Source organism: Podarcis erhardii (genome assembly GCF_964252035.2).
Source record: "Podarcis erhardii genome assembly, chromosome: 14".
In the NCBI taxonomy this organism is placed as follows: domain Eukaryota; kingdom Metazoa; phylum Chordata; class Lepidosauria; order Squamata; family Lacertidae; genus Podarcis; species Podarcis erhardii.
In genome coordinates, this window is record NC_138503.1 from 51673512 (window position 1) to 51688738 (window position 15227).

Sequence of the window (15227 nt, forward strand, 5' to 3'; positions counted from 1 at the left end):
GAGAAGGGGGCACGTTTGCAACCAGTACTGGTAAGCTATGCCCCCTCCTCTTTCATCCTCTCTTGTTGCAGAATAGTAAGGGAGTGGGTGGCGCTGTGGTCTAAACCACTGAGCCTCTTGGGCAAGCCAATTGGAAGGTTGGCAGTTCGAATCCCCACAACAGGGTGAGCTCCTGTTGCTCTGTCCCAGCTCCTGCCTACCTAGCAGTTCAAAAGCTTAGCAGTGCAAGTAGATAGATACCGCTGCAGCTCTGGCTTCTGTCAGTGTGTCCCGTTGCACCAGAAGTGGTTTAGTCCTGCTGGCAACATGACCCAGAAAGCTGTCTGTGGGCAAACGCCGGCTCCCTCAGTCTGAAAGTGAGATGAGCGCCGCAACCCCATAGTCGCCTTTGACTGGACTTAACCGCCCAGGGGTCCTTTACCTTTCATTGCAGAATCTAAGCAACCAATTGCATGTTTCTCCCTCTGTGTGTACAAATACATAAAACACAGTCCCCAATGCTAACAAACTATGCCCAAACTTAGTTAAATATAAAACAAAGCCGCAAGGAACAATGGCAGTGATTTAAAATTAAGACACTTAACTCCAGGGCTATGCGTTTTCAAAGTTTATTTTAAAACATTAAACTGAAGCTGAATAGAAACCACAGAAATTACATTTAGAACTTTTTGTTTAGCATTTGCTGAACAAGGGAGGGGAAAGAAAACCCAAACCAGTAAAAAAAATTAAAAAATGGTTACAGTACAATTTAATAAAACTAATGAGAGGAAAGGGAAGGATACAAAAACAGGCTCACTCCTCAGTTTATACTCCCACAAAATTTCAAAACATTTGGGGTAAGTGCAGAACACTTGAAAGCAACTAGTCATGTTCAAAGGCTTAAAAAAATTACACACATATACATGTGTATCTTTATATAAAGTGGCAGGATATACAGTACAGCCATTGTGGTTTTAAATAAAACCAAGTTAGGAGAGAGAGAAAATGTCAGTTTTGTCTTCACTGGTATGTTTCTGTGACAGTAAGTCAAAAGGTGAGGAAGAGAAGCCAGAAGAGAGAAGTCCTCAGGCAATTCCCATGTTGACTCTTGTTAAGAAAGGATCCAGGACCTATGTTACAGCTAGGAAAAGCAGCCTGGCCTATTCTTGTGCCTTTCCTTGCAGATCACTGACCAGAAAGCAGAACCACCTTTTTACAGCACGGGGACAAAGACAGTCATCTCCCAATTGTGGCTGCCATTGGTCTGCTAATGAAAAGCACAGCTACCATAGCTGGATCATTCTAGTTGGCAAATCCCAAGAAGCAAATTTAACAGCACCAAAACACCTGATGCTGTGTGTGTGTGTGTGTGTGTGTGTGTGTGTGTTAGCAGCAACATTCTTGCCAACTACTTCCAACGCTCTCTGGAGATGGAGCCCTTGTGGTGGAGAAATTCAGAGTATAAGAATCCTAACGTAAAATAGAAAAAACCAACATTGCATAGAGAGGACAGTGGTGTTGTTCTTGTTGTCGAAGACACTCAGCACCTAGAATGATCCTGAGGGAGCAGAGCAACCCCTCTTTAAATATTGAAAGGAATAACGCTTTGCTTTCCTCATAGCTGCCTGCTTAAAAACTGGCCTTTTCTTCCTCTTTTTTGGTCCAAGTGTACCCAGAAGGAGCAGTTTTCTGTTATAAATAAATAAATAAAAGCCCACACCTCTGCATCTTCCTATGCAGGACGTCAAAGCAAAACTTCACCTAGTTGGGCGAGAGGAGAGTCGCCTCGTTTACAGAGGAAAAACTGAAGTCTAGTGAAGCCAAGCCATCTCCCCAATCCCACCGCCAAACTCTCATCTGACAACTGCATGTCAGTCAAGAATGAAAAAAGTCTAGGCTCTAGGGCAGTGTTTCCCAACCCTGGGTCTCCAGCTGTTTTCAGACTACAATTCCCATCATCCCTGACCACTGGTCTTGCTAGCTAGGGATGATGGGAGTTGTAGTCCAAAAACAGCTGGAGAACTAAGGTTGGGAAACACTGCTCTAGGGGATCCCAGCTCTCACCTTCAATGGTCCCATCAAATTACCCACTCCTGATACAGTGACTCCTTTAATCAACCACCCCACGCTTTAGAGGTTATGGGAGCTTAAGCCATGGGTTGCCAATGAAGCTCTTGAGATCTCCCCCTGCAAGAGCCTCTGAGCCTCCCCACTCGCTGCCCCCCTTGATCATTAGGCGATAAGGGTGGTTAAAAGTACATAGAGCTGAAACAGGAAGTTGGAAGAGTGGCTCTCTCCCACTTTCTTTTCAGCACTGTGCACTTCTCAAGGCTGAGATTAATTCTACTGGGTCATTTTTTAATCGGATCCCTTGGAAAAGCAAAGTGTGTCTCTGCATCTTCTCTCTCTTGGGCAAGCTCAAAAATAAAGATTAGCAGCAGAGATTCTTTCTTGTTTTAGCAGATAACATTCCAGGAATCAAACTCTGCAGTCCTGCAACTAGCTGTGCATAGTAATTTCTCTCTCTCTCACACACACACATATAAATGGCTAAGATCCAAGAAGCTACTCTAGAACAGGCTCCCTCAATCTCGGTCCTCCAGATGTTTTGAGACTACAATTCCCATCATCCCTGACCACTGGTCCTGCTAGCTAGGGATCATGGGAGTTGTAGGCCAAAAACAGCTGGAGGGCCAAGTTTGAGGAAGCCTGCTCTAGAGGTTTCCAAAGGCTCTCACATGCCCTGTAGACTCCTTTCAAACAGCAAGCTCCCATGTGGCTCAGGGCCTGCTCCTCAAGACACGTTCAAACTGGGTTAGACTTAAGGTTTTTGAGGTCCTGGCCAGCCATTAGTTAAAACAGGGTGGGGAAAGCCCTCCAGATGTTGTTGAATTACAGTTCCCATCATCCATGATGATTCGAACCATTGGCTGGGGCTAATGGGAGTTGGAGTCCAACAACATATGGACACTGGTTTAACATCCAAGTTACAGATTAATCGTGAGTAACGGAAATGGGAAATATCTAAGGTGAAGAAAAGGGGAATCCAGCTGATTTAATATTGCAGGCAATTCAAAGAGAGCACAATGAATTATAGCCTGAAAATTCAGGAAATGTATGAGATAAATGTTTGTAAGGAGTTGAAATCCAAGCCTCCTAGCTATTAATCCTCATGGGATGCTGGTCCTGGAAAAGAAAGATCTTGCCTGATATTCAAAGCCTTGCTAAGGATGGCAGAATGTCTGTACGCTCTCCTGAAACACTGGCTGAGAGCAGGCAAGAACAGTGTAAGTTAACACTGGCTTGTATCCGTGTGGCCTTTTAAGAAGTATTTTTTGCATGTGAATCACATAAGCTTGCCTCCAGTTCATGAGTACCACACAAAAACGTACGCATGGGACACATTTCACACAACCAAAACTATCCCACAGTACCTCTGCTACAATCAGCATTGCTACAATCTCTGCTACACAGCATTATGTGAAATGGTCCTATGACTTTCAGCCTTCCATGCTGAAGTAGGAACTTGAACTGCAGGCTAAAGCTGTGTCAAAAGAGAGCAGCTCAACTTCTTTCTCATGGCCACTGCGACATTGATTACTGCAAAATGTAGGTAGTATTCTTCCCCTTTGTGAACACACACAATGCGCATCCTAACAGGGGATAAAGAGCAGAGGCGGCACAGGCGTTCTAAATAGTGTTTAGCACCAAGAATTTCAAGACATGCACGAATTCAAGCCAAGTGAAACTGGCTCCCCATCTGCTTACAGTAAGTAGCCCGCCAGGAGTTTCAACACTGCCATTTCTGCACTTCCAGGCAGGCATAAAAACAAAAACAGGCGGCTTGTTGAGTGAGGTGTGCTGTTTGGCTTGGTAGGTCACAAGCTGTATGGCCCAGATGCATCTAGGCACCACCAAGTGTCTGGGCTAAGCAGTAATGTGGAAGCTTTAATTATTCTTGGAAATCGTACCCTGAGCACACACACACAAACACCTTTCCATGAACATGCCATCTGCGGCTTGGGAAATTCTGGGCCTCTCTCTCCTTCCATCACTGCTAAGCTGGTCACACCCGAGGCACTAAATTAAAATATGTTTCCAGTGGTATTTAACAAGGAATAGGGGACAACAGAGGAGAATCGAACTCCTCAGATCGGCATACGTGGATGAACGCCAAGTTCGTACACTGAACCCTTCTTTTTTCTTTTTCTTTTAATAAGCAAAAATGAACTCAAAATGGAGTCAGCTAACATTAACATACAGGATACAAAACACTACACTTATTTCCAGGACAGCACACACACACAAAAAATAATTTCACAGCCAAGTCTTGATTCAATTTCCTTTTTTTTTTTTTTACGATTACAATGCAGTCTTGAACACTGGACGCAGAGAGTCCAACATGCTATATACATTTCACATTGTGGAGATGTTTGTGTGCTTGACAAGGTTCTTGGTTCACAATTGGTTTTTTTTAATAAAAAAGTGCTGTGACAATGCCATGGGGGTGTTTTTTTAAGGGGGAGGAGAGGAACATGACCAAATAAAGCAGACAAGCAGATGGCCACAGATGCACTGGGGGTGGGGGAAGAGAAAGAAAATCAAAAGGAGAGTCTTTGGACCACTCCAGTTTCCCATTCCGTTGTCTCATTGCCTCATTTAGATTCTGATCAGGCAGTTCTAGATATTAGTCTTCCTCCCTCTCCAGAATTTCAGAAACTAAATCAAAGTCAGGGCGATGGTTCTGAAATGATTTGAGAGTCGCTGAGGAAATCAGCCAGGACACATTCCAAGCAATATGGTCTTGAGATTGTTCCCCACCCCCACCCCCATCACATTACTTAAAAACTCATACAAATTAGGACAGAGAAAAAATAAAGTTTTTGTGGTTTCACTTGCTATACCAAAGATATTTAAGAGCCCCAACAGGCACCAAAGCCAGCTAAAAGATAAAACCGGCCAGTCAGCAATTTGGAATTAGTCTGTTCGGAAGCTGGCCTGGAGGACAGGGCAGAGTGGGGGTAGAACAAATGATGCAGAGACCTCCTGAGAAGCCGATTCCACAGACATGCTGCAACCACAGATGGTTTGGGATTGCACAAGAGACTGCATAGAGAAGTCACCTCACTTGCAGGTCACCACTGTGCGCACTTTTCCTCGTGCCAGTGCAAATGCCCCCCCCCCCCCCACACGCAAGCTTCTTTTTCAGAAGTAGGTCCACTTAAACTAGCCTTGGAAAATCCCCACGTGCTGTTGGTGTCACTCAGGAATCCATATCGGTGTTGTTCTTTTCGGATTTTTTAAAAAAGAGGTTCAATTAAAAACCAAGTTGAGTCTTGCCCACGTTAATTAAGATATACACCAAGGTCCTGCATTGCATGCAACGAGGCAGTTAGATGCTGTGACTCTACGGAAGTTGGGAAAAAAGTCACAGCAAGTCCAGAGTCTCCCAATCAAATCCACACAGTTGAGACCTTGCAGCTTTGCCTTATAGCGTCACTTTCCCCCAAATGGTCTCCTTCTAGAAATCCAATGGGAGATACTAAGCACATCTCCATTTGGCAATTCATGATCCACCAGTGTACCCGGTTGCTCCTTCCTCTTCAGAGCACAAGTTGCAGCTACACCTTGGACGAAGGCAATTTCTATAGTGGTTACTGTAATGTTGTTGTTGGTCCCTTGGTTAGCATCCGTATGGCCAGACAGCATTTACTGGAGCATCTGCAGGGGGTTGGGCTACTTGACCCTTGGGGTCCTTTCCAAATCTACAGCTCTATGATTTCATACTCTGTGAATCTCTTCCTTTCTACACTAGTGGGCGTGGGGTGGGAGAGACCTTGTTTAAAGGCTTGCCTTTCTCAAGCCATTAAAAATCATGGCTAGGCTACCAAGGGTGATATTTAGGGGCTGCTTCTCCAGTACAATCTGAAAACTGTTCCATAAATTTAAGGTGTTTCAAGTGTACACCTACATTTTTTTTGTTTTAGAAGCATGAACAAACAAGGTGTTTCAAAACCATGTACCTAAGCAGAATGAGGATTAACTCCCAACTGAGTGTGCACTCAATGGCAAATGTGGGTTTGCTGCTTTGCAATGCACAGTATGGTCCTTAGAGTGGGAAAAGAGACCAGTTTTGGAGCTAGCCAGATGGAAAGTAATTATCAAAAGGTTGCCGGATGGCAGGGAGGATATAAACATTTACAGTCTTTAACTTTTTAGACCCCTCTCCTAATAGTATTGGGTAGCATATGACCATAATCTATACCCAGAGGTAAATTTAAAGGCTTACTACGCTGTTCATATGCACGTAAATATTTTGGACAACTGACTGAAGACTGTTTCAGTCTTTTCTTTCTATCCTTCTGCAGGCAGCACCCAAAGATCCCATGGTCCTCTGCTTTCTCAGTAAGCAGACTGCAAAAGAGTCACACCCTTGTAGGAAGTAACCTATTTCCAAGGAGAAGGCATACAGACCTTCCCCTGAAAGCAGCCCTTTGCTAATGGAAGAGATACGGGTTATCAAGGGGGTGAACAGCTCAGCTGATTAGAGTGTGGTGGTGCTACTAACATCAAGGCTGCAGGTTTGATCCATATGGAGCAGCTGCATGTTCCTGCATTGCAGGAGATTGGACTAGATGATCCTCAAGGTCCCTTTCAACTCTACAATTCTATCATTCTATGTCTGGAGGAGTTCTCCTCCAATACTGTCCTAGGTGATGGGACAAACTCACTGTGGCTTCTACGTGAACTTAAATGAGGACCCCCCAAGTTCTGATAAAGGTGCCACGCAAAAAAGTGATCTGGTATCCCAGCTGACATTGGGAGGTATTTTACCCTGTCTCTAGTCACTTGTTGCGGGATAAGTTACACAGAAATGAAAAATCAAAGTATTAAATAAGTAAAGGCCTTCCCTGTCCAGTATTTCCTGTTGTCACCCCCCACCCCTGGACCCCCATGGTGTTTTATCAAATAGAGCACCTTCAATGCAGCAGCTGTGGGACTGGTGCAGGCATCCCTGAACTTTGATCTCTCTCAATCTGCTGTTGATCTTTGTTGCCAGCACACATCATCATTTTAAGAGGCAACTGGAATGTGGTTTGTGCAGCCAATATGAGAGATTAGCATGACGGGCCAAAGAGGGTGGTGGGAGAAAAAGCAAATATCAAAGCTGTTCTGACATTCACAGTATTTTTGCTCCCCAATTCTGGGATACAGGAGCAGCATAAATCTGTAGATTGATTGTGGAGCTCTCCCAAAGGTCTATCTGAATCCAATGCTTCTAGGGTCTTGCATGTTCCAATGCTCAGAAAAAGCAGTAAGTCCATCTTGCCACAGGGGAACATTTGCACCGAACCTGGCTGGCACTCTTAGTTGCGCTTTTATCATGTTACACTTGTGCCATGCGGGCAACAGCAGGGATAAGATCCTTCTCTCCCCCGTCTAATGCTTCTTAAACATTGTCCTGAAATATTTTGGCACCAGAAGGAATGCTGGCTCCAGTTTCATGTCTGTACATCAGTGTCAAAGAACTTCTGCTGATTGCTATTAGAAAGTCTAGTGGCAAAGTAGAGTGGGAAAATTCAGCACAGCCGATGTGAACTCATCCATGCATGTGGGTGCATGCATAGCGTGTGGGGAGTGAGAATACAGCAGTTGGCAAGGGAAGCCCCCTACTTCTCCCCAGGTGTTTGCACCTAGGTCTAAAGAGAGGGAGAGAGAAGTAAACTTGTACTGGAAGAGGATGATTGAATCAGCAGGCCTTCTCATTCTAACATGGTAGGAAGAGGTGGCCTCCCAGATTTGTCGATCCTGGAATGAGGAGACGCTTCTCTAGGGTAGCACAGAGATGAGAGATATGCAGTAGAAGCTGAGTGCACGTGAACTTTATGACAGTGTGCGCATTAAATATGGCTTCCTCGGATTAGTATGTCGCATCCATAGTACTTCTGTAAGATGATCCACTTTTTCTAGGCTTGACTCACAACACCATTTTCGTCCTCCATGAATTAGACAGAGGCCTGGCAGAAAAGGTGGCAAGCGGCTTGCAATTTCCTGATTGGCGGTCAACAAAAGCTGATCCCACACACAGCAGGGCAAGATGGGTGAACTGGCGAGTCTCCTGCAGGTGTGCACAGGACCTTGCTTCTCTGTCCACTCCTGCACACACAGGTGCAAGTAAGTATAGCCTTAATCAGTAATAAGCTTCCACCTAGCTTTGCCCCAAGTGCACTCCAAAGGGGTGGAGAAGCAAGAAAAGCAACTGAGCTGGATTCAGGACAGAAAAAAAGCAGGGCTGTTCTGCGAGGACAACACAGGATGGCAGCAGTTGGCACGTTTTGTTCCTTTTTTTTAACTTAGACCACATTCTAGTTTTTAATGCACACTGCCAGAGTCTGGCCGAGGCTGGTTGGTGGCGAGGTATTTGGCTCTCATGCTGGAGGTGTACTGGAGAAAGAGAAAAAAACACAAAGAAGATAGTAGATCAATTCAGAGTAATCGGCAAGACCTTAAGACTCAAGTATTGCTTGATACATCCCCTTGTATTAAGATTTGAAGTTAGATATCAAATGGTTAATCATCCTTTCCGACGCCTTAACGAAAGGTTCACCTAGGCTTCTGACAGATGCCAGAACCAAAACTCCTGGGTGTAGAAAAGGGCTTGGAAGATATATGCATAACAAATCCCATGATTTTTTGAAGGAAAGCCTCGGCAGTTAAGCTGGTATAGAAACAAACCTAAATTTGGAATTTAGACAAGCCATGAGTGATACGCCTATTTACAAAATACTTGCAGTGCTCAGTCCAAGTGCTCCCTGATTAAACAGTGAGGAGAAAAAGCAGAGATTTGGCTCACCAGATTTCCTCTTTCAATCATGCAAAGAAAGGAAGAGATGAGTGGCAATATATAGATACATTGCTATATCTATATTTTTTTACTATGAAAGAAAAAAATGGAAAATTTAAGGGCACCATATGTGTTGCAAACTGAGGGCTGCCCAGGAACCCATGCTGGGAGATATAAAGCAGGGTCAGGTCTTCTAGAGGCATTGCTACAATCACTGGCACAAGGTGGGAAAGAGGAGCTAGTGAGGGGGAGACAATCCTACCTTTCTGTCATATAATGCACAAAACACATTGATAAGAAGCCAATTATGCGCGCGCGCGCGCACACACACACACACATATATATATAGGCATTTGTTATACACACTTGAACCACCACATAATAAAAATAACCCAACATAAAAACCAACAGTCCAAACATTGATACAGTCCACCCTACAAATCCATCCATTCATCTACCCATCCATCCAGGAGCCAGCTAAAACACAGCAGAGCACCCTTCAGCTGCAGGGCCATGCCTTTAAAAGTGACATTTTCGCTTGCCAATGGAAGACTGACAAGGAGGAAGGAACCCAGGCAGATATGCCAGAGGATGGTCTGAGGACACAAGACGTAGCACCCTGAGCTCCCTACTCTGGCAGCTGGTAGTTCTGGGTCTGGGTTGGTACCTGGGCAGTAGACCACTGGAAATCCTTTGCATGCTGCTTTGAGTTCCAAGGTGGAAGAAAGGCACAATATAAATGAAATGAAATAAAGTAAAAATAAAAGTGTCTTCCAAGGAAGTGTGTTTCCTCCTTAGAGTCAACTTGGTGTTATCCCAGAGTCACTGTTTTACTCATTGGCAGCGTTCAAATCAGCTTAGCTTGCTGAAACCAAGCATGGCAATGGACTCAAGTTAAAATCCAATGCTCAAAAACACAAGATCAAATATCGCTGAGTGAAATGAGGCTTACATCTGAGTAAACATGGACAGGATTGGAACACCTGCCTCAATGGGATTAACACCTGTTTTTACTGGAAAGACGGATGTTCTTCTGGGACAGGTTAATGCTCAGCTATAAATGTCAACCAGATCCTGTTCTCAAGGTTGTTGCAGTAGCTCCAGAAGTACCCCTTGCTGGGCAATAGGCAACACAGAGGATAAAACAGGCAAGGTCGCTCATGATGTAAAGTTTCACACTCTCTCTCTCTTTTTTAAAAAGAACAGTGTGAAATCTTAGTGTGTACTAAGAGGTACAGAGCAAGTTTACACAGAGAGCAAGGCAGACACCACTACATTTATTTCTGATGTGTTCCCTAGGGAAGAGAACATTGATTCTGTAAAGCAGAGCAAGTATTAGGATAAGAGAGGCAAAGTTAGTGATTCAATGGCATTCCTGATGCCAGCTCAATTTCCCATACATGCCCATGTATGAGGACATCTTTTCAGTCAGGTCTTTCACTGCAGATGACTTATGGACAGCCAACCCGACCTTTCAAATTTAATTAGATAAATACCTCCTGGTTAATATCTGTGCTGTTCCCACTGAGATAGATTCCTTTGATTCCCATCTTTCTAAAGAAAAGTTATGTCCTACAGACAAAAATATTACTCTCAAAGTTCTCTTGAAAGGAGAACCAAACCTTACATTTATTATGCTTTTATCACACCCTTTCCCCACGGAGCTCAGTGTCTGTGTACATTATTCTTTCATCCTCTCAACCAACCCTTCAGGTTCGGCTGAAATACAGTGCCTGCTCCCCCACCCCCAAATACCCAATGACCTTTAGGTCTACACCATTTCACACTCACATATACAGCACAAAGCCGTTGTGGCTCAGCAAATGATTGTCTCACAGATGAACAACAAATCACAGTTTGTTCCTCCAAAGCTTGGTTTGCTACCCAACTACTCTTGCCTTGTACCTGTGTAGCTTGGTGAGCATATGGGGGGGGGGGGTGAGTGGCCAAACCATAGTTACACAAGGCTGGTGGGTTCAAACAAGATACCAAACCATAGTTAAAACATGCCATAGTGCACAACTCAACCTTCCATCATGGTTTGCTGCTGGGTTCAGACATTCAAACAAACCACACTTTGGCTAAACCAACCACGGCTTAAAGTTATGAGCGTGTGGACCAGGTCTTTGGCTGTCTAGCTGAAGTTTAACTTGTGCAGGTCTACAAAACAGCACTACTCTCTGGATCACCTCTCATTTTATTTATGAAGTTAGCTTGTTAAATTAACCAGAGTTGTTTTAAATGGAGATCTCTCATTCGAACACAATGCTAAGCTGGGATTCTGTAAAAGTGAAGGAGAAAACAGGAGAACCTGACGCTTGGTTCAACTTTTATATATTATGGATTCATTCACTTATGTAGGCAGTTAATATTTCTAAGAACTAGTCTATTTTATTCCTCACCTGAATGACACTGTGAAAGTGGGTAGCTTCAATATCTTGCAACTGCCATAAATATTTTGCTGATAACCTTTGGCCCCTTCTCAGCAACTGAATTTAAGACAAAATATTCATGTCCAGTTTTTCTGAGCATGAGCCAGCTTGATTGGTGCTGATGTTCTGGTCAACATGTACGCATTTTGGGCTGCTGGAACATGTATCCTATCTTCACTAAATATTTTCACCTGGGAGGGCTCAGTCTGCTAAATACATTTTAGGGACTTTGCTGATCTTTGGAACAATCCCAACCAAAACCTGTGCCCACATGTTCCAAGGAGACGCTTCTTCACAAGGTGACAGTTCCACTTCTCTCTCTCTCTCCCCACCAATCTTCCTACTGCAAGATCTTGAGCAGGAAAATGTCTACCCCCAACCTGTCTGCATTAGCTGCAACATACATTTTTTTTTTAAAGCAGTTTTACTCAGAATTAAATATAAGAGCTTTCCCTTGACCCCCCCCCAAAAAAAAACATTTTCAAGATGTGTTGGGAACAAGATTAGTTGTTGCAGCTGCTTCCTGTATGTGGTGTTTCTTCCAATTGTTTCTCGCTGTGTAAAATGTTAAGCAGCTCTTTCCCCCTTCTGGTCCTAACCTCGGAGGAATTTTTTCCTTAGAAAGCAAAAGGGGGGAAAAACAGCAGACCTACGAGGGACAGCTGGACTGGTCCTTAGTGGAAATTCAAAGCTTTTCTCCAGCAGAACCACACAAATACTACAACATGTCCTTAATCTAAATCAAGTTTTGGGGTGAGGGAAGAAGGATGACAGGCATTTTATAGAGGCCAACCACTTAAGGAGGGCAGTCTCTGCCACCCACATTCAAAATTCATGTATTCTTTCTAGTTAGCTATTGTTATAAACCATTGCAGGCCTACAGAGTAAGTTATGCATACAAAAAGGAGCAAACATTTTTGCTTCAAACATAAAAGAGGGTGAGTATTTAGCCTGCGCTGATAAACTTGCAGTACTGATCATGCAATTTAGCCTTGTTTATGGTCCCACCAGAAAGTTCTATGCCCCCCTCCCCTCAATGCAAAATGGTACCCCTGATTATATTCATTTCTTTGAGGTTGTTATATACCGCTTAATTAATCGTAAGCATTCAGTGTAACATTTCTTTTGTTTTTAAAGTTCAGATAGTGCTCTAATTTCATGAAGTATATTCTGCGCTGTAAAACTATCCTGGGGTGGGGGTGGGGGGAATTGCCTGAAATACAAAGTAGGTAATACAAAACATTAAAAATACACAATGCAATGGGCAACTGCATACACCCATGAGAATTAGGAAATGCTGCATTCGGGGCTTGGTTGCCCAAGCAAGGCCAATGCAAGACTGCTTACAAGAGAGGAAGATGCAGTGGCATTCTGGAGAGTACAAGCAACATGCATTGAATGACGCACACACCCATTCATGCGCTTGATAAAGAGTGCGCCGAGCCAAGGCTGTTTCCTTGACAGGCCAGCCATCTCAAGAGACCCACAAGCATTTGCCAAAGCAGAGCAAGCCAATGACAAGGAGGTGGCAAGAATGAAGACCAGGCAAGTGACACCGGAGAATGGAAGCCAGCGCAGCACAAAAGCCTCAGCAGGAATGGGTGGTGTGGAGGTGTAACAACTTGATGTATACAAACAGGTCTAGGAACAGGATGCAGACTGTGGCTAGTGGGCTGTGCTAACCAACCAACCAGGGAAACAAAAGAAAAACCTGCATTAGGGCAGGCACTTTTTCCAGGGCAGACGTCTTTCAGTTTGCTTCAGTAGATAAAGAGTGCAGGTTGGTTGGGCTTGTTTTAAAGGGATGAACCGCACAGGATTAAGCTCTCCCCAAATACCTGCCTCTAGGATTCAAAACTACACATGGCTCTCAAGAAGCTACTTTGTACTTAAGTCAGACCATAGGTCCATGTGGCCCTGGGCTGACTACCTGCTACTGCCCGCCAATACCTGAGATCTCAGGCAAAGGCTCTTTCCAGCCACACCTACTTACAATGCTTTTGTTATGGATATAAGAGTCACACCATTGTTGATCCATCTAGCTCGGTATTATACACTTGAGTGGAAGCAGCTCCCCAGAATTTCCAGCAGGGCCATTTCACTGTCCTACCTAGAGATGCTAGGAACTGAGCAACGCATATGCTCTAACTTTGAACTACAGCCACTGTAGTCCCCTGCCCCCCCCCCAGCTAGGATGCTAGGAATTGAATTTGGACCCTTTGGTATATAAAGATGGTCTCTTATCACCAAACTATGCTTATTCCCCTTTCCCTTTAAGATTCTACAGAAGTTGTTTTTTGATGGATTCTTGCCACTTAGCATCTTAGGAAGAAGAAAGCACCACATGGCAACTGTGCTTACTTGTTACTGATTAAGAAAACTCTATGGCTAATTTGTCAAAGCCAGAGGGGAACCCATTTTTAAACAGGAACCAGAGTAGTGTTCTTCCTGTCAAACCTTGCCTGCAAACATTTCTAATAGTAGAAAGATTGTACGTGCAACACAGCTAGGAAGCTATTTTGAAACATGCAATGGGCAGAATTTAAGTGCTTTGGATTATAGATTTGTTAGGAGAAGCTTTAGTAGCTGTTCTATGCTGGTGGCATTCTTTTTTAAAAAAAAATGTGTGTTCCACAGCATCAGCTGCGATGCCAAGAGATTCACTGAGGAAAGACAAATAGGCATTTCATTAAGAAAGATGCCCAAGTTAGCTAAACTGGATTCTCTCATGTTTTCAGTTTCAGACACTTGGCAGCATCCAAACTCGAGGCCTAGTTAGAGAGGAGATTCCTCTCCCATTACAAAACTCCTGCTAATCTGTTCATCTCCAAGAGGTGTGACTGACTGCCATGAAGACCACAGGAAGCTTTGCCAAGGAAAGATGTTGATGTTGCTCCATTACTAAGCACCAGGGCAGGCCTAGCTAGCGTAAACCCTGGGCGGGAAAAGGATAGGGTGGGAAGTGCAGGGAGAAGGAATGTGAATACTTTGGCACTGGCCTGGGGAAATAAGTGCAGGGATGGCAGGGTGTGGGTGGGAGTTCAGCGAGAAGGACCTTATTTCAGTACCTGTTCCGATTTTGCGGGCGCTGTTACCAGTACGTCCGAGCACTGTCCGAGGGCTTAAGCTGCCAGCTCATATGGCTGCTACTGTCCATGGCAGCCAAATACAACTGTGATGATGCAGGAAAGAGAGAAAAAGAGAGAGTGCAGCCTCAACGTGCATGAAAAACACAGTGCAAGCAAGTGAAACGCTGGGGTGTGTATGTCAATGACAGGGAAGGCTCTACTGTCCTATGGGAATAGACTCTGGAGCAAGGAGGAGGAGGAGGAAACAAGGGAAGGTATGACCAAGGGGACAAAAAGAATAGACAAACAATGAAGAAGACGACTCCAGTTCTAGGAGTAGGTTTCCTTGGTTTCCACAACAGAAGCTGAGACAAAATAGTATGAGTACGGACTACGCAACATCATCTTAAAGACTTCTTAGGCACCTCCTATTTACAGATTTCTTACTCCTAAATTGTGGCCAAAGCTGAGTAAAAGGCATTTCCTACGGCTGTGGATTTGAGCCTTAGCTGGAAAAGGCCAATGGGCCACATGGCTCAGGGGGAGGACTCACACCCCATCCTCAAAGATTCTGCCTTCTCTTTCTCATCTGAAAGTAATTCATTGCATAGATAACTGCTGGCAAGAAGATGTCTCTGTTCCCCCCACAACTCAAAAAGCAGGAACCCACCTGAAGTCATTCCTTCTTGTACTAAAAGTATCAATTCAGATGCATGTAGGGACATATTCTCTTTCCTTCTTTCATTGGGACAGTGTTATTCTGTCTTCTCAGAAAGTTCAGGTAGGAGATGAAGGATATTCTGCCCATCCCCCCTCGTCAACAGCGCTCCCACCACACCTGTCTGAAGTCCCCCATCTCCCTCTCCCAAGAAATGCAATTAAGACCACTGCTAGTGACAAGGG

At 44.3% G+C, this 15227-nt stretch overlaps 1 protein-coding gene across 3 annotated transcripts in view; it reads right to left on the bottom strand.

Moving 5' to 3' along the window:
• Positions 1-594: 594 nt before the first annotated feature.
• The window catches only part of TTYH3 (tweety family member 3), an 84767-nt gene continuing 70134 nt past the window's right edge, over positions 595-15227 (bottom strand). Inside the window, exons 14-16 of one of the 3 annotated variants that reach the window (XR_014151055.1) lie at positions 14325-14428; positions 1189-8424; positions 595-1151 (exon numbers count right to left, since the gene is read on the bottom strand). Coding sequence is in view for 2 of the 3 variants with exons in the window: in XM_081839835.1 (XP_081695961.1) it covers positions 14348-14428 (81 nt within the window). In the remaining variant the exon portion in view is untranslated. Of the gene's footprint in view, positions 8425-14324; positions 14429-15227 lie in introns of all 3 variants that reach the window. The other 2 variants (XM_081839835.1, XM_081839836.1) reach the window with 2 other exon arrangements.